Genomic DNA, 15,276 nt, shown 5'->3' with positions numbered 1-15,276 from the left:
TTAGCACAGACTTTGCCTGGCTCCAGAGGAGGGGAGGAGCTCTGTCTGTCCATGCCAGGATGTGTGCCCCTTTCCTGGGGCCCTGCAGCCCCTGTGCTTCACCAGCCCCCTATGCACCTCCACAGCCCCAGCGAGAAGTGATGCTGGTGTTCGGCAGCCCTGTGTTTATTCTGTGGCCATGGTGCTGCCAATGAGGGTCCTGTTGAAAAGGGGTCGGTCGAGGAAGAGCAGCAAGGGGGCGGGGGGTGCCCCCTCCAGCTCCAGCACTGTGATGTTGTTGGGACGGTCAACGTGCAGCACTGAGCCAGGCACAAAGAGGGTCTGCTGGGGCCCGCGATGGGGCCAGTACCGGCCCAGGTTGAAGCCGTTTATCCACAGCTGGCCCTGGAAGATGGAGACAGGTCTGAGCTCTGCGCCTCTCCACCCTCACCCCTTCTCCCAGCTATGCACCGCTTTACCTTGCTCCAACCTGGGAACTTCACGAAGGTGTCCCAGGCGATGCCAGGGGTCTCAAAGGTCCCAGTGTAGAAGGCTGGCCCTGCTCTGCTCCCCCTGCTTGATTTTGGCAGGGCAGCGTGGGGCCAGCCCTGCTGGATGGCAGTGTCTATGGCCAGGGGGTAGATGAGCCAGTTGCTGAGAGGACTGGAGTCCAAGGAGAGGTTCCCCAGCAAGCCCTGAGATGGAGCAGGAGGGAATATGAGGCAGCAGGGTCTGCCACAGGCAGGAGGATGCTTGGCCTCCCCAGGGCACATACCCCTCGCAGCAGTGGGATCCCCTCTGAGGGGCTGCACTGCCCTGGCTGCTGTGGCAGCGCAAGTGGGAGAGAGGGGTGACAGTCTCACAGCCTTATCCTGGTCCTGACAGGCTTGCCAGGGGATGGTGTGAGATTAACCGGGGAGAAACTCTGGGGTTGGTCCTGCCATGGCTGGGGTCTGTCATGGGTGGCAGGAGAGGGGGTGTTAGGCCATGTGGTGGCCAGGCCATCCCCTCCAGAGCCCTCTTCCCTCACCTTGAAGTCACTGATGTTGGCCCCAAAGCTGATCCTGCCCATGTTCTCCAGGAGCACATCCAGAGTGTCCCCTGCCCTGCCTGTCACACGCAGCGTTGTCTGACCATCCCGCTCCAGCGTTCCCTGGTACTCCTGCAGCCACAGGGTCAGTGCTGCCACCCAGTGCCCAGATCCCCCTGCCTGGAACGCTGCCAGCAGCCTGCCAGCATAGCATCCTGCTACCTGCCCCCCCAGAGGCCACCCAGGGCTGCCTCTGCCCCCAGAAGGGTCAAATTCAGGCCAGAGGGCTACCCCACAAGGGCTCAGCATGGCTCTTGGCACCCTGGCTGTCCCCAAGTCCCTGGCGTGGGATGGCCCCACTGCCGCCAGGTCCCACAGCCCTCCCAAGCTGGACCAGGGACGGGTGAGGTCCCACAGCCCTCCTGAGCTGGACCGGGGATGGGTGTGCTCCCACAGCCTCACCTGCCGCAGCATCACGTAGCCACGGTCGCAGACGCTGTGGGGAGGAGCCCCTAGCGTGGCTGGGTCCAGGACATCCCGGGGCAGCCGTGTGCGGTACACCACAAAGCCATGGGCCTGCGGGACACAGCGGAGTGGCACAGAAAGGGAACCAGCACACACGGGGTTGGTGACGAGCTCTGCTCCTCCACCCCAGAGCCAGGGCAGGGGAGACAAGCCTAGGAGTGTCTCCCCCCGTGTCCCCCAATGCACCCAGCCCCTCACCTGCTTTATGGCCTCAAAGGTGAGGGGGAACTGGCTCTGGATGGGCCCGGAGAGGCACAGCACATCCAAGACATCCAGGAGGTCAGCATACTGCAGAGAGGGACGGGCACAGGGCAGCTGGGCAGCACCAGGCAAGGGCAGCACTGTCCCCAGGGCAGGCACTCACCTTCTGCAGGGCCACTCTGCCGTAGGCGTACTTGGGGGTGGCGGGTGGCATCGGACCCACTGGCAGGGGCTGGAACTGAACAGCAAACTGTCAGCTGCCCCCCAGCGCAAGCAGGGAGATGTCCCCAGCCCTGCCAGGTCCCTCTGTGTCCCCCTCTTCCCTGGCACAAGCAGTGGTGCCCAGTACTGTCCCCCTCCTCCTGCCAGGCTCAGCACCTTGCTGATGATCGTGCGGATGGCAAACAGCTTCTCAGTGGGGTCTCCCGCCTCCGAGAGGGGGGCATCATAGTCGTAGCTGGTGGTCACTGGTTTGTACTGGTCCTTGAAGTCAGCACCTGGCCGGGGAAGCGATGGAAGCTGGAGGAAAGGGCTCTGGCAGAGCCTGGGGCATGGAACCCAGTCCCAGGCTTGGGTTCAGGGGCCCTTGGGGTATGTGTCAGCCCACCCCATGGGTCCAAACAGGAGTCTGAAGCAGGCTCCTTGGCGATGGCCATGGAAAGCCCCCCAGCCCCACAGTGTGCCCCCCTCCCTGCCCGGGACACGGCCCTACTCACCGCTCCAGTAGGCGAAGTTCGTTCCCCCATGGAACATGTACCTATGGGACACCCCAGAGAGCCCCATCAGCATTCCTACAAACCCCACAGGGGCTTCACCTTGGGACGAAGGCGAGCGGCGATGCCCACGCCAATGCTGGCAGATGGGAGGGCATGCCCCCCCCACCAGGCTGTGCCCCCTGACAGCTGACTACTTGCATGTTGACGCTGGCTCCCAGCTGCAGCATGTCCTCCAGCCCCCGGGCCACCCGTGCCGAGCTGGTGCTGGCGTGAGCCTCCCCCCAGTAGTCCAGCCAGCCTGTGTAGTACTCAGAGTTCACCTGGGGGACAAAGTGACACTCGGAGTGCCACCTGCGTGGAGCTGGGGCTCCTGGCACCCCTCTGTCAGCCACATCCCCCTGCTCACCTGCAGCCTGGCACTCCTCTTTGCCTCCCCCCCGCCCAGCCCCTCTGCCTCCCCAAAGCCATCAGGGGTCATTCCCCTCCATGGTGCCCATCCCAAGCTCACCAGGGGCCCCTTCGGCTCCACCTGGCGCTGAGCACCAAACGCCTCCGTCACGTTGGAGCCTGTGGAGGTGGCGGGATGGAGGTTGGAGGAGGATGGTGCTGGGACCCCCATGCCCCCCCCTCCTTCTGCCTCCTCCTCCATGGGGGTACCTGGCCCGAAGTCGACAGTGGCGTAGAGACCCTGCAGCGTGCCACAACGCAGCTCCTGCGCCCGCGTGCCATCAGTGGTAAAGAGCAGCACCTCGGTCCCCAGCAGCGCCCGGAAGGAGCCCAGCAGGTGCCGCAGGTAGCCGTAGTCGCAGGCGTAGTAGCTCCCGTACTCGTTCTCCACCTGCGAGCAGGGCAGGGGCCGGCACCCAGCGTGCACATGGCAGGGACGCAGCCAGGTCCCGCCGTGCACTGGGACGAGCACCCAGCTCCCCCCTTCCCTCCCAACATCATTACATGTCGCGACAGCCCCCAGGTGCGCCCCAAGGCTGACTTTCCAGCCCCACTATGGCCCTCAGCTCTGCCAGTGTCCCTCAAACCACAACCAGAGTGGTGGCAGGTATCCCAGAATCCCAGCCCTTGGATTTAAACCCAGGTCCAGAGGTGGGGAGGGATTTATCTAAGAGCTGTGCCGGATGGTGAAGGGGCTACGGGTGGCTTTCTGGGGCACATCCAAAGATGACCAAGAGTAGGGCAGGGGGGTGGGTCCCACAGCACCCTACCTGCACGCTGATGATGTTCCCCCCATTCTGGTACAGCCGTGGCTTGATCTTGGGTAGCAGGACATGGAGCCAGGAGTCCACGGCTGCCAGGTAGGCTGGGGGGAGAGAGGGGGCAGCTCAGCCTGGCTGCAGCGTCCACCCCAGCCCACCCGCAGCCAGCCCTGCCAGGAGGAGGATGGAGGAGATGGGGCAGTGCTGAGCATGATGAGGAGCTCCCAAACGATGGAGAAGGGGATGGAAGAGACCACGCAGGTTTCCACGCACTGGCAGGTGCATGGAGGGAAACCGGCATGCCAGGACTGGCACCAGGCTGTAAGGACAGGGTGGCCAGAGCCCCATGCCGAGGCTCACCAGGGTCGGAGGAGCGCAGGACGATGTCTGGTTTCCACAGCAGCCAGGCGGGCAGGCCACCCTGGAGAAACACACACAGCAGAAAGCGGGGAAGAGACAGCATTCAGCAGCCCGGGCTGGCACACAGCCGAAACCTGGCCAGCGTGGTGCCAATGCTCGGTGCCATGGTGGCATGGGCATGGCTGGCATGGCACCAGGGTCAGCGTGCCAGCCACAAGTGCCAACCTCACTGTGCCCTTCCCGAACCACCCACCACCCCTCCGTGCCGGGCCACGGGGTGGCTGGGACTCACCATCTCCCACTCCGCGCAGATGTAGGGCCCCGGGCGCAGGATCACCAGAAGCCCCAGCTCGGCTGTCAGATCCAGGAAGGCTTCCACATCCCGGTCCCCAGCAAAGTCATACACCCCCGGCAGCGGCTCGTGGTAGTTCCAGGGGATGTAGCTGGGGTGAGAGGGGAGATCAGCATGGGGTCACCCCGGCACGGCTGGGAACCATCCCAGACGCTGCTCCCTCTGCTCCTGGGAAGCGGCCTGTGGCCTGGGTTGAGGATGGCAACTGGGGTTCGACTGGGACTAGCCCAGGCTCATGCTTGTGCCTGGCAGGGGCCTCCTGGGGGTCCCAGTCAGCCCAGTGCAAGGGCTGGTCCCTGCTTCTTGTGACCCGACAACACCCCCTGTGTGATCTGACAACACCCTTGCCTCTGTCCCTACCCGGGGGACACCAGAGACCCCGAGGGATCGTGGTGGCTGTGGGCTGTGTGCCACCAGGGCTGCCCCCGTGGCTTACACCTGCAGGGCGCTGAGCCCGCTCATGTACATCTTGAGGAGCCGGTCCCTCCAGGCAGGGCGCGGGACACGGGCGTAGTGGATGCTGCCTGAGATGTAGCGGAATGGGGCACCATCCTTACGGAAGCAGTCCTCCTCGTAATCCAGCTGGAAGGAGCGTGCCGGGGGGGAGGCCTGCGGGAGAGGGGCAGCGCTGGGGGGCTGCAGACCCTCCCCAAGCCCAGCCACCGCCTCACAGGCTCCCTGGGGAGCTGGGTGCTCGGGGGGAACCCTCCCCATCCTGGGTGCAAGGACGAGGCAGGTACCACACTGTCCCGGGAGAGCAGGAGGGACAAGCAGGGCAGCCATTTGTATCATCTGACGCCCCCCCCAACACTGATCAAACACCCTGTCGTTGAGCTGGTGGCATTTTGGGGGACGGGCACTGCTGTGGGGACGGGTGCTGGGAGGGCAGGCAGGGAGCTGGGAGCGCAAGCGGGACATTGGGGCGGGACGTGGGCTGTGGCAGAAGGGAGCCATGGCAGGAAGAGCAGGGACACGGGGGAGGAAAGCAAGGCAGACCTCGGGGCCGTCCCACCAGATCCTTGGCAGCTCAGCACCGCGCGCTTCCCCCAGACTTTCCCCCCGTGTTTGCTAACCTGCATGTGCAGGAGCCCCGCCGCCAGCAGCAGGGCCAGAGCCCGCAGCCCCATCCTCGCTGGGCGCTCGGCAGGCCCGGGATGGGGGATGAAGGGAGACGTGGACGCCACCATCACATGATCCTTCCCCACCAGCGCCAGGCACTTCCTCCAGGTCCTAAGTGCAGGCAGCTGGAACAGCTGGAGGCGGGGGGAGTGTGGGATAGGGAGTGGGTGGCTCTGGCCCCCTGTGCATCAGTAGCCTCAAAGCCCACCCAGCACAGGATGGACCCAACACAGCATCGCCCAAACCAGCTCCAGCCAGCGGACACACCACCCGGGGTGGTGGGTGACACACGTGAACGGACGAGGAGCCTCACAGAAATGCCACCACCAGACAAAACGCCTTCAAGGGAACTCAGCCCACTTGTCTCATCAGGGGGGTGGTGATGGGACACCCCGGTTAGAGCTCCAGAGGGGGAGGTGCTGCTGCCGGCTGGAGAGGAAAACGTCCCAGGACCGAGGGCCGGAGCCTGGTGACAGAGCGGGTGACAGGGGTGTTGTGGAAGTGCCACAGGGCAGGGGTGACGCTGTCGGGGACGATCCCTGCCGGGGTGGCCTCGCCGCCTCTGTCCCCTGCACCTCCGACCTGCCCGCCGGGGCTCGGCTCACCGGGGCCAGCTCCGGGGACCGCCGGGGCTACGACTTGCCGCTGCCACCGCCACCCCTGGCAGCCGGGGGGTGCCATCGCGCCGGCGACACCGCATTCCACCCCGGTCACAATGCGGAGGGAGCCCGGGGTTCGCACCCGCAGCCCGCCCGCTCCGGCGGAGGGAGCGGGACATCCCGGCCGCGGCGGCACCTGGGACCGGGAAGGCTGCAGGGCCCCGCCCTCTGTGTGACGCGGCGGGTGACGCAATGGGTGACGCGCGGCGGCGGGCGATGACGGGAGCGGGCGATGGGGCAGGCGCTGTGCGTCTGCTCTCGCGGCACCATCAGCCTGGGGGGCGTGCGGTACCTCCTGCTCCACCGCCTGGCAGAGGGGTCCGCGGCGGGACTGGGGCGCGGGGGGGCTCGGGCGGGGGGGGCACGGGCATGGGGGGGATGCTCGGGCCTGGGGTGTGCGTGTGCATGGGGGGGATGCTCGGGAATAGGGGGCTACTGGGGCATGGGGGGATGCTCGGGCATGGGGGGATGCTCGGGCATGAGGGGTGCTTGCGCATGGGGGGATGCCCAGGCATGGGGGGATGCTCGGCTTGGGGAGTGCTCGGGCATAGGGGGGTGCTTGTGCATGGGGGGGCTATGGGCATGGGGGGGATGCTTGGGCATGAGGAGTGCCTGTGCATGGGGGGAAGCTCGGGCATGGGGGGGATGCTCGGGCATGAGGGGTGCTTGTGCATGGAGGGGTGTCCCGGCATGGGGGGATGCTCGGGCTTGGGGAGTGCTCAGGCGTAGGGGGTGCTTGTTCATGGGGGGGATGTTCGGGCATGGGTGAGATGCTTGGGCATGGGGGGTGCTTGTGCATGGGGGGGATGCTTGGGCATGAGGGCATACTCTGGCGTGGGGAGGATGCTCAGGCATGAGGGGCGCTCGGGCATGGGGGTGCTGCTCACGTATGGGGGGAATGCTCGGGCATGGGGGCGGTGCTTGTGCTTGCAGGGGATGCTCAGGCATGGGGGGAATGCTCAGTCATGTAGGTGATGCTGGGGCACAGGGCTGCTTGTGCATGGGGGGATGCTCAGGTATGGGGGGATGCTCCAGCATGGGGGAGATGCTTGGGCATGGGGGATGTTTGGGCATAGTGGGTGCTTGTGCCTGGGGGCATTTTCAGGCATGGGGGTGATGCTCAGGCACGGGGGTTGTTCAGACATGGGAGAGTATGCTTGGGTGTGTGGGGGATACTCAGGCATGGTGGGGAGATGCCTGAGCATAGGATGTGCTTGTGCATGGAGGATGATTCTCATGCTGGGTGGCAGGCGTCAGTCATGCCAGGAGTGGGTGCTTGGACCCATGGGAATGGGGATGATTGGGCCAGTGGGGTTGTTCATGCAGAGGGGGGATGCTCAGTGATGTCCATCCTCACAGGGATCTCAAGCTTTGGGTTCCTGGCAGGTGCCCCCAAGGTGGGGGGAACGTGCATGCCTGGGGGGTTCCCACAGAGGGGGGATGCAGGAACCCTCTGCCTTCTGCCCCCTCTCTTGGGTGCTCACAGTTGAGGCTGGGCGCAAGGCCCCGATGTGAGTGCTGCAGCAGTGGGACATCCATCCCACACCATGCTTGGCTCTTCACAGGGGCTTCAGCTACGTGGACCTGGTAGAGGGGCTGCGGGACGGGCGCTTCTACGCCCTGAAGCGCATCCTGTGCCATGACAAGGAGGACCGCCAGGCTGCCCTGCACGAGGTGGAGATGCACGGCCTCTTCGACCACCCCAACATCCTGCGCCTGGTGGCCCATTGCATGGTGGAGAAGGGCGCCAAGCATGAAGCCTGGCTCCTCCTACCCTATGTGAAGGTGAGGGGGGCTCCCCTGGCTCCCCCCACCCCCTTGCTCCCAGGAGTGTCAGTGGTGACCGGCTGCTTGTGTTCGCCAGGGAGGGACCCTCTGGAGAGAGGTGGAAGCACTGCGAGAGAAAGGGACCTTCATGCCAGAGCAGCGGATCCTCCTCATCCTCCATGGCATCTGCCGCGGGCTGCAGGCCATCCACAGCAAGGGCTACGCGCACAGGTGGGAGGCTGGCAGCCCCAGTTTGGGACGGGGAGGGGTTGGCAGGGGGCCCGGTGGGCGCTCAGTGATGTCCATCCCCGCAGGGACCTCAAGCCCACCAATGTGCTGCTGGATGAGGATGACCGGCCCGTGCTGATGGACCTGGGCTCCATGAACAAAGCTCGCATCGAAGTCAACAGCTCTCGGAAGGCCATGGCTGTGCAGGTGGGTGCCCTGGGACATCATCCTACCAACCCATGTCGGCCCCCACCCCTTCATCCCCACTCTCACCCTCCTCTCTGCAGGACTGGGCTGCCCAGCGCTGCACCATCTCTTACCGTGCCCCCGAGCTCTTCACAGTGCCCAGCCAGTGTGTCATAGACGAGCGCACAGATATCTGGGTAAGGATGCGGCCCCTCAGCCCCCCTCCCACCAACCCAGGGCTGCCCTGACCCCCGCTACGCTCCAGTCCCTAGGCTGCGTGCTGTACTGCATGATGTTTGGGGAGGGACCCTACGACGCCATCTTCCAGAAGGGCGACAGCGTGGCTCTGGCAGTGCAGAACCCTCTCGTCGTGCCCCCCACGACCAGGTGAGGGGCTGGGGAGGGAGACCCTTGCTCCCGGGCAGCCCCCTGCGCTGTGCACCATGCAGACCCCCCCTCCCCCTCGCTGTCTTTCCTCCAGGTACTCGGCTGCCTTGCAGAACCTGCTCTCCTCCATGATGACGCTGAACCCCCAGGAGCGACCCAGCATAGATGACGTCCTCCACCAGCTGGAGGGGCTGCAGCCAGCGCCAGCGGGCCAGGACACCACGCAGATCTGAGCCCGTCCCACCCCACAGCGACCATGCACCCCTGAGGACGAGCCAGGGGAAAAGCGGCAGCCCTTGTCCCTGCTCCCCCGCGGAGCCCTTGCAGAGGGGGTTGATGTGCTCGGGGGAGAGCTGCTGCTCTGCACCAGAGGTGTGTTGGATTTGGAGTGGTCTGTGCCCTGGGTGCTGCCGCCTGGGACTTGGTCTGTGCCCCAGGACTGTGGACGTGTGACCTGCTGCTAAACACGGGGCCCTTGCTGGTCGCTGCCTCCCCCGGGGGCTGCAGAGGAGGATGATGTGGGGACACCCCCCACCTCGGGTGATGGCAGCCACAGCCCCACAGCTCTGCGCCCCAGGAGGGACGCTCCTGCCCGGGGCAGAGCTGTAGACCGGGTCCCGGTGCGGTGCTGGAGCCAGGCAGGGGGTCCCTGCACCTTCTGCCACTGCTCTGGGCACTGATGTTGCCTTGCGTTTGGAGTAAAAGATGTTCTCGAGGAGGTGTGGACGTGTCCCTGTCTGCAGGGAGGGGAGAAGGGGGCATGCCGTCCGGGTCAAGCAGCCAAGCGTTGCTGGCGGGGAAGGCAGCGGAGGACAGCCCTGGCGGGGCAGCACAGATGGAGCGTAAGCAATAAGCAGGGAAAGTTAATCCCTGGCCCCAGCGCGCTCCTGGTGGGAGTCAACACAACTCTGCAGCCGGAGCCAGGCACCGCTGTTCGGAGCCTGCGGCGCTGGGCACTGCGAGAAGGAGCCGAGCACAGTGCAGGCAGGTGGAGGCAGGGGTACAGGCAGAACTTCTTGGCTGCCCAAGGAGAGGGAGGTGGGTGCCCAGACTGGGGAGCTACCAGAGCTTGGGAGGCAGGGGCAGCAGCCCCTGGTGGGGGCGAGCAGAGCCTGGGGACAGCCCGGCCACCCTTGGCCAGAGAGGCTGACTGGGACATGCGGCAGTTGGGCTGCCCAGGGCTTGGGGGTGGGGGGGAATGGGGGGATGGTAAAAAAGAGATGCAGACAAACAGTTTCACAGGGAGCGTTTCCCTCCTTTAATCCTCTCACTACAACACAGCAGAAAAGCAGCCGCGGGGGTTCACGTCACGCTGGATGCCATTGTGGGATATACCCACTGCGCTGCAGAGCCGGGCATGCCCCTTGTCCCCACACTGTGGCCACAGGGACAGGGGTGCCAGGCTGCTCCGGTGCTTTAACCACCCTCTTTAGAGACAAGCCCACCTCCCCTCTGGCTGCACACAGGGACAAGCCCCAGCAGCTGCGGATTTTTTTCCTGCTCAGGCTAAACCTGCTCCCCTGGGCTCCGGGATACAACGCAGGGCCACATACCGTGGGGCAATATACCACACGAGGAAGCAGTACCCACCCCCGGCTGGAGCAGCGAGCAGGGTGGCATGTGTACCATGGCCCCGGGGAGAGGACCCGGGGGCTCTTACCTGCACGGGGAGCAAGCTGGAGCTGGAGCGGAGCGCTGGGAGGAAGCGTAGCAGCACCAGCAGCAGAGCTGAAGCACTCACCACACACCTGACCTGGCCAGCAACCAATACAGCTGGGGGGCTACTGGGAGACACAGAGGCTCTGAAATGCTTTATTGCAAAGGGTTTCTGCAGGTAACACAGAGAAGGAGCACGGTCCTTTTTGGCAGGGGCTTCTTTACTCCTCGCCCTCCTCTTCATCCTCGTAGGAGTCCAGGCCCACCTCCTCATAATCCTTCTCCAGGGCGGCCATGTCTTCCCGTGCCTCAGAAAACTCCCCTTCCTCCATGCCCTCGCCCACGTACCAGTGCACGAAGGCTCGCTTGGCGTACATCAGGTCAAACTTGTGGTCCAGGCGAGCCCAGGCCTCGGCAATGGCCGTGGTGTTGCTCAGCATGCAGACGGCGCGCTGCACCTTGGCCAGGTCCCCCCCCGGCACCACCGTGGGTGGCTGGTAGTTGATGCCCACCTTGAAGCCCGTGGGGCACCAGTCCACAAACTGGATGCTGCGCTTGGTCTTGATGGTGGCGATGGCGGCGTTGACGTCCTTGGGCACCACATCCCCGCGGTACAGCAGGCAGCAGGCCATGTACTTGCCATGGCGGGGGTCGCACTTCACCATCTGGTTGGCTGGCTCAAAGCAGGAGTTGGTGATCTCAGCCACCGACAGCTGCTCATGATAAGCCTTCTCTGCGGAGATGACAGGAGCGTAGGTGGCCAGGGGGAAGTGGATGCGAGGGTAGGGCACCAGGTTGGTCTGGAACTCGGTCAGGTCGACATTCAGAGCTCCATCAAACCGCAGCGATGCTGTGATGGATGAGACTATCTGACTGATGAGTCTGTTCAAGTTGGTGTAGGTCGGGCGCTCAATATCCAGGTTCCTGCGGCAGATGTCGTAGATGGCCTCATTGTCCACCATGAAAGCACAGTCTGAGTGCTCCAGGGTGGTGTGTGTGGTGAGGATGGAGTTGTAGGGCTCCACCACAGCAGTGGAGACCTGTGGTGCAGGGTAGATGGAGAACTCCAGCTTGGACTTCTTGCCATAGTCAACGGAGAGTCGCTCCATCAGCAGGGAGGTGAATCCAGAGCCAGTTCCTCCTCCAAAGCTGTGAAACACGAGGAAGCCCTGGAGTCCCGTGCACTGGTCAGCCTGGGGAGACAGACACATGAGATTGCTCTGAAATAGACTTCTTTGTGAACATCTGACTGCTCCGAAGTCCTTCAGGACCCGGCCCATCCCTGCCACAGGCAGCTTCAGATCCCTCCCAGGGCGCAGCAGTGTGCTCCCACCCCCAGCAGGATGCTGGACCCCAGCCCAGGGGGACACGTCCCCACTCTGTGGTCACCTACCAGCTTCCGGATCCTGTCCAGCACTTGGTCGATGATCTCTTTGCCGATGGTGTAGTGCCCACGGGCATAATTGTTGGCAGCATCCTCTTTGCCGGTGATCAGTTGCTCGGGGTGGAAGAGCTGGCGGTAGATTCCAGCCCGAACCTCATCTGGGAGAGAGCAGGGGAGGGTTGAGCCCAGCGCAGGCTGTTGGTCTGAGCTGGCCACGGAGCAGGCGAGCGGTGAGAGCACCCGTCCCTCACCCTCCTTGTGGCTCCGCCTGCCAGGGACAGGGCCAAGGACCCACACGTCAGCAGGGCCACCACCAGCATCAGGTTTCTCTGGCAGGAGGAGGTGGCTGCCACCTCCCTGCGCAGGAGCTCAGCTTCTCCCACCCACTGGAGCTGCCTGGCCCCAGCAGCGTGCAGCGGCACAGCGGGAGCTGCCGTGCCGGTTGGGCTGGTTTCCCTCTGTGCACATGTGGTAGCAGAGACACAGCTGCCTCTAGGACACTTCAGGGACAAAAGCTGGTGCTCAAGTTTGTGGCTTCTCCTGGGGAAAGGAGGTCCCTCAGGTTGAACCCAATGCAGGATACTGACAGTGGAAAACCAGCACCAGCTGCTTGCTACCCACCCGGCACTGTGCAAACGCCAGCACTCACCGATCACGGTGGGCTCCAGGTCCACAAAGATGGCCCGTGGGACATGCTTCCCAGCCCCGGTCTCGCAGAAGAAGGTGGTGAAAGAGTCGTCCCCTCCGCCAATGGTTTTGTCGCTGGGCATCTGCCCGTCGGGCTGGATGCCGTGCTCCAGGCAGTACAGCTCCCAGCAGGTGTTGCCCATCTGGACGCCGGCCTGGCCGACGTGGACAGAGATGCACTCGCGCTGGGGAGGGGGAGGCAGGGTCAGATCCTGGCACAGCTCTCTCCTGCCCGCCGCGGAGAGGGCTCTGCCCGGTGTCCGTGCCACACAGCCACCTGCACAGGACCTGCTCCGGCCAGTGGCCCCAGGGAGCACATTTTCCTTTGGGTGACTACCTGCATGCCCCTGAGGGGCCCCACATGGCTGTCATTGCCCTTGGCCATGCACAGACACTATGCAGGGTTGGGACCCAGCTCTGGCGTTCCTCCTGCCCAGCCCTCGCTGAGGGCCACCAGCCCCACGGACTCTGTCCAGGGCTGTCCTCCAGCAGCGCAGGGAGCAGAGTCTGGCCCAGCTTCCCTGCCCCAGCTGCCCTGCCAGGCTCCCCGGCAGCCTCAGCCCCTTCCCTATGCCACAGCAGCATGGCAAGGCGCTGGGCTGACCTGGGCACATATTAACGCATGAGGTGCGGCCAGCACAGGGGAACCCCCCCGCTCGCTGCTCCAGAGCCAGGTAAGCACTCAGCCTCCGGGGGGATGCAGGGGCAGTGGGCGGCAGCCGGGGAAGGCTGGTGGTAAAGCCCAGCAGTCTCCAAGTAGCACAGAGCCGCCCTGGGCTCCGTAGTCCCAACCCCGTGCTGCAAAACCCGGGTGGGCAGAAGTGCCGGGGAGCAGGCTCTGAGCTGGAGATGTGCCTCCTGCGCTCCCATCCTGCAGGTGCAGGCCTGCTCTGCTACCCCTGGCATCCCTCCTCTGCTACCCCCAGCATCCTCGGTCCCCTGTCCCTGGCATCCCTCCTCTGCTACCCGCAGAATGCCCGCTCCCCCAGGGCAGGACACCACTCCTCAGCCCGGGGGTCCTGGGGCTCCTCGCTCTCGCATTCCCCAACCGTGCAGTGCGCAGAGCCGTGATGGGAACCGCGTCCCGGTCCATCGCCGGGGGGTGGGGGGTGGCACAGGGACTCCTGCCTCCTCCGGGAAGGCCGGGGCAGCCTCAGCCCGCCGGGGGGGAGGGCTGCCCGGGGCAGGGTCCCCGACAGAGCCCGGTCAGCGCGGCGGCGGGCGGGGCGCTGCGTTGCGACTCCTGGCACGGCCCCGTCCCCCTCCCGGGCCGCTAAATATAGCCCCGGCCCCAGGCGAGGGCAGCGGCGACTGCCCGGTTTGGACAGCGGTCCCGGCCCGCTCCGCCGCCGCCAGCCCCCCCGCGGGACGGGACACGGGACCCCCGCGCCCGCTCCCCGCCTCCGTGCCCGACCGGACGCCCGCCGCCGCGGGGGGAGCCCCGCCGAGCGCCCAGCTCCGGTCCCCGGTGCCCGGCTGGCGCCTCCACCCCCGGCAGCTGTCCCCGTCCGTCCGCCCGCTGCCACCGTTCCCCACGGGAGGAGTCACCCCCCTCCATCCCCAGCGGCCCCCCCGCGTTGCGGTAGCGGGGGGACCCAGGCTCCCCGGGACCGGTGGCGGCGCGGGGTTAGGGAAGGGGGGAAGAAGCGGCGGGGGGGCACGGCTGCCCCCGGGCAGGGTCCGGTGGGGCTGCCCAAGGTCACGGCGGGGAAGGAGGGGGCGCGTCCCGGCGGCTCCGCCGTGCCCGGTTCTCCGGGGTGGGGGTGGCAGTCGCCCTCCCCACCGCCGTGCCCTCTGCCCGCGCCGCCCGGCCCGCACTCACCATGCTGCGGCTGGGGGGGGGTCCGGGCTCTCCCGGCGGCTCGGTGCGACGGGTCTCAGCGGGGAGCTGCGGCTGCTGCAATCCCCTCCGCAGCGCCCTCTTATAGGTGGGAGGGGCCTGTTGACACCACGCCCCTTCATTTGGGTACATTTGCATGCGGGGCGGGAGAACCCACTTCGGGGGGGGGCGGTGGGAACCTGCTTGGGTTCTTTTTCGGCTGCGGAGGGACCCCAAGGTGCCGGGGCCGGGGCCCGCTCACCCCCCTCTGCCGGGACGGAGGCGGGGGGCATCCAGCCAGGCTGCAGGCAGGAGGTCTGGGCTCCAGCCAGCTCTCAGGGGATGCAGGCGATGCTCAGCCAGAGCAAGTACAGCAGCTCCTACTGTGCTCTGCCACCAGCTCCCCCGCACTGCAGGCCCCCTGGGATCTAGGGACACCCCAAGGCCACCCGGGCCTCTAGGGCAGGAGGAAAGAGGAGAAACACGTTAGAGAGCAGGATGTCTCCAAACCTTCCCTTGCCTTCAGGATTTCAGGAGTCCTTGGCCAAGGGGTGCCCTTTTCTTCCAGCTGGGGACAGGCAGGCAGTGCCCTACCTCTGTGAAACTGCAGATCAGCAGGACAAATCTGGGCTGGGAAGTGGCCCAGCTGCAAAAAAAAAAGAGCCATTGCAGCCTGTTTGCTGTTGGTGACTTGTGACTATGCTCAGAGGAGCTCCTCCGTTTGAGCCCCGACAAGCACAGACTACCCCACCAGGGCCAGGGCTGGTCCTGCTGCTGAGGACGTGTGGATCACCACCTTGGCTGCTGGTGGCAGGGCACAGCCCCTCACAGCTATCCCTGACCATGAGGACGTGGGCTCTTCTGCCCAGGAGCATGCCAGGAGAATCTACTGTGTTCCTCTGCAGCGGGGTCCAGATCAGAGATGCACCATAATATTTAAGAAAAAAGGAACAGGACATAATTCCACCTCCTGGGTGCTCCTGGCAGCAGAGTCAGGTCTCTGTGAAGACACA

At 65.3% G+C, this 15,276-nt stretch overlaps 3 protein-coding genes across 8 annotated transcripts; 1 reads left to right on the top strand and 2 right to left on the bottom strand.

Moving 5' to 3' along the window:
• Positions 1 to 145: 145 nt before the first annotated feature.
• Positions 146 to 5,676, bottom strand: GLB1L (galactosidase beta 1 like). 6 transcript variants are annotated; one of them, XM_074595776.1, is made up of 16 exons: positions 5,445 to 5,571; positions 4,808 to 4,980; positions 4,312 to 4,462; positions 4,020 to 4,080; positions 3,669 to 3,763; positions 3,109 to 3,289; positions 2,960 to 3,018; positions 2,650 to 2,771; positions 2,452 to 2,492; positions 2,114 to 2,232; positions 1,899 to 1,973; positions 1,733 to 1,822; positions 1,472 to 1,585; positions 1,010 to 1,141; positions 470 to 674; positions 146 to 384 (listed from the first exon to the last, which is right to left on the bottom strand). In XM_074595776.1, exons 1-16 carry the CDS (start codon positions 5,556 to 5,558, stop codon positions 287 to 289), a joined length of 1,830 nt encoding a protein of 609 aa, XP_074451877.1. In that variant the 5' UTR covers positions 5,559 to 5,571; the 3' UTR covers positions 146 to 286. The 6 variants fall into 6 exon arrangements, with proteins under 6 accessions (XP_074451877.1, XP_074451875.1, XP_074451879.1 ...); XM_074595774.1 differs by having other exon boundaries at positions 152 to 384; positions 459 to 674; positions 5,445 to 5,676; XM_074595775.1 differs by having other exon boundaries at positions 159 to 384; positions 459 to 674; positions 1,733 to 1,768; positions 5,445 to 5,676.
• A 642-nt stretch (positions 5,677 to 6,318) lies between these two features.
• STK16 (serine/threonine kinase 16) lies at positions 6,319 to 9,435 on the top strand. The gene is made up of 7 exons (XM_074595782.1): positions 6,319 to 6,467; positions 7,715 to 7,934; positions 8,014 to 8,147; positions 8,231 to 8,351; positions 8,432 to 8,527; positions 8,596 to 8,717; positions 8,812 to 9,435. Exons 1-7 carry the CDS (start codon positions 6,382 to 6,384, stop codon positions 8,948 to 8,950), a joined length of 918 nt encoding a protein of 305 aa, XP_074451883.1. The 5' UTR covers positions 6,319 to 6,381; the 3' UTR covers positions 8,951 to 9,435.
• A 511-nt stretch (positions 9,436 to 9,946) lies between these two features.
• LOC141746733 (tubulin alpha-5 chain) lies at positions 9,947 to 14,533 on the bottom strand. The gene is made up of 4 exons (XM_074595780.1): positions 14,267 to 14,533; positions 12,407 to 12,629; positions 11,767 to 11,915; positions 9,947 to 11,566 (listed from the first exon to the last, which is right to left on the bottom strand). The coding sequence occupies exons 1-4, from the start codon at positions 14,420 to 14,422 to the stop codon at positions 10,595 to 10,597; spliced, it is 1,500 nt and encodes a 499-aa protein (XP_074451881.1). The 5' UTR covers positions 14,423 to 14,533; the 3' UTR covers positions 9,947 to 10,594.
• Positions 14,534 to 15,276: the final 743 nt, after the last annotated feature.

This window comes from Larus michahellis, chromosome 7 (genome assembly GCF_964199755.1).
Source record: "Larus michahellis chromosome 7, bLarMic1.1, whole genome shotgun sequence".
Taxonomy (NCBI): domain Eukaryota; kingdom Metazoa; phylum Chordata; class Aves; order Charadriiformes; family Laridae; genus Larus; species Larus michahellis.
The sequence above is the reverse complement of the archived record's forward strand: the minus strand, read 5'-3'. Positions and strand labels throughout refer to the sequence as shown.

What these genes read in the sequence shown, in the direction of transcription:
- GLB1L (XM_074595774.1), bottom strand. Translation starts at nt 5,558, where the DNA reads ATGGTGGCGTCCACGTCTCCCTTCATCCCCCATCCCGGGCCTGCCGAG. An exon ending in GCAGAGTGGCCCTGCAGAAG is followed by an intron (nt 1,823 to 1,898) that starts GTGAGTGCCTGC and finishes CCCTCTCTGCAG; the next exon opens with TATGCTGACCTCCTGGATGT. An exon ending in GCTACGTGATGCTGCGGCAG is followed by an intron (nt 1,142 to 1,471) that starts GTGAGGCTGTGG and finishes CTGTGGCTGCAG; the next exon opens with GAGTACCAGGGAACGCTGGA.
- STK16 (XM_074595782.1), top strand. Translation starts at nt 6,382, where the DNA reads ATGGGGCAGGCGCTGTGCGTCTGCTCTCGCGGCACCATCAGCCTGGGG. An exon ending in CTCCACCGCCTGGCAGAGGG is followed by an intron (nt 6,468 to 7,714) that starts GTCCGCGGCGGG and finishes GGCTCTTCACAG; the next exon opens with GGGCTTCAGCTACGTGGACC. An exon ending in GGAAGGCCATGGCTGTGCAG is followed by an intron (nt 8,352 to 8,431) that starts GTGGGTGCCCTG and finishes TCCTCTCTGCAG; the next exon opens with GACTGGGCTGCCCAGCGCTG.
- LOC141746733 (XM_074595780.1), bottom strand. Translation starts at nt 14,422, where the DNA reads ATGCAAATGTACCCAAATGAAGGGGCGTGGTGTCAACAGGCCCCTCCC. An exon ending in CCCCCCCCAGCCGCAGCATG is followed by an intron (nt 12,630 to 14,266) that starts GTGAGTGCGGGC and finishes CCCCCTCCCCAG; the next exon opens with CGCGAGTGCATCTCTGTCCA. An exon ending in TGGACAGGATCCGGAAGCTG is followed by an intron (nt 11,567 to 11,766) that starts GTAGGTGACCAC and finishes CTGTCTCCCCAG; the next exon opens with GCTGACCAGTGCACGGGACT.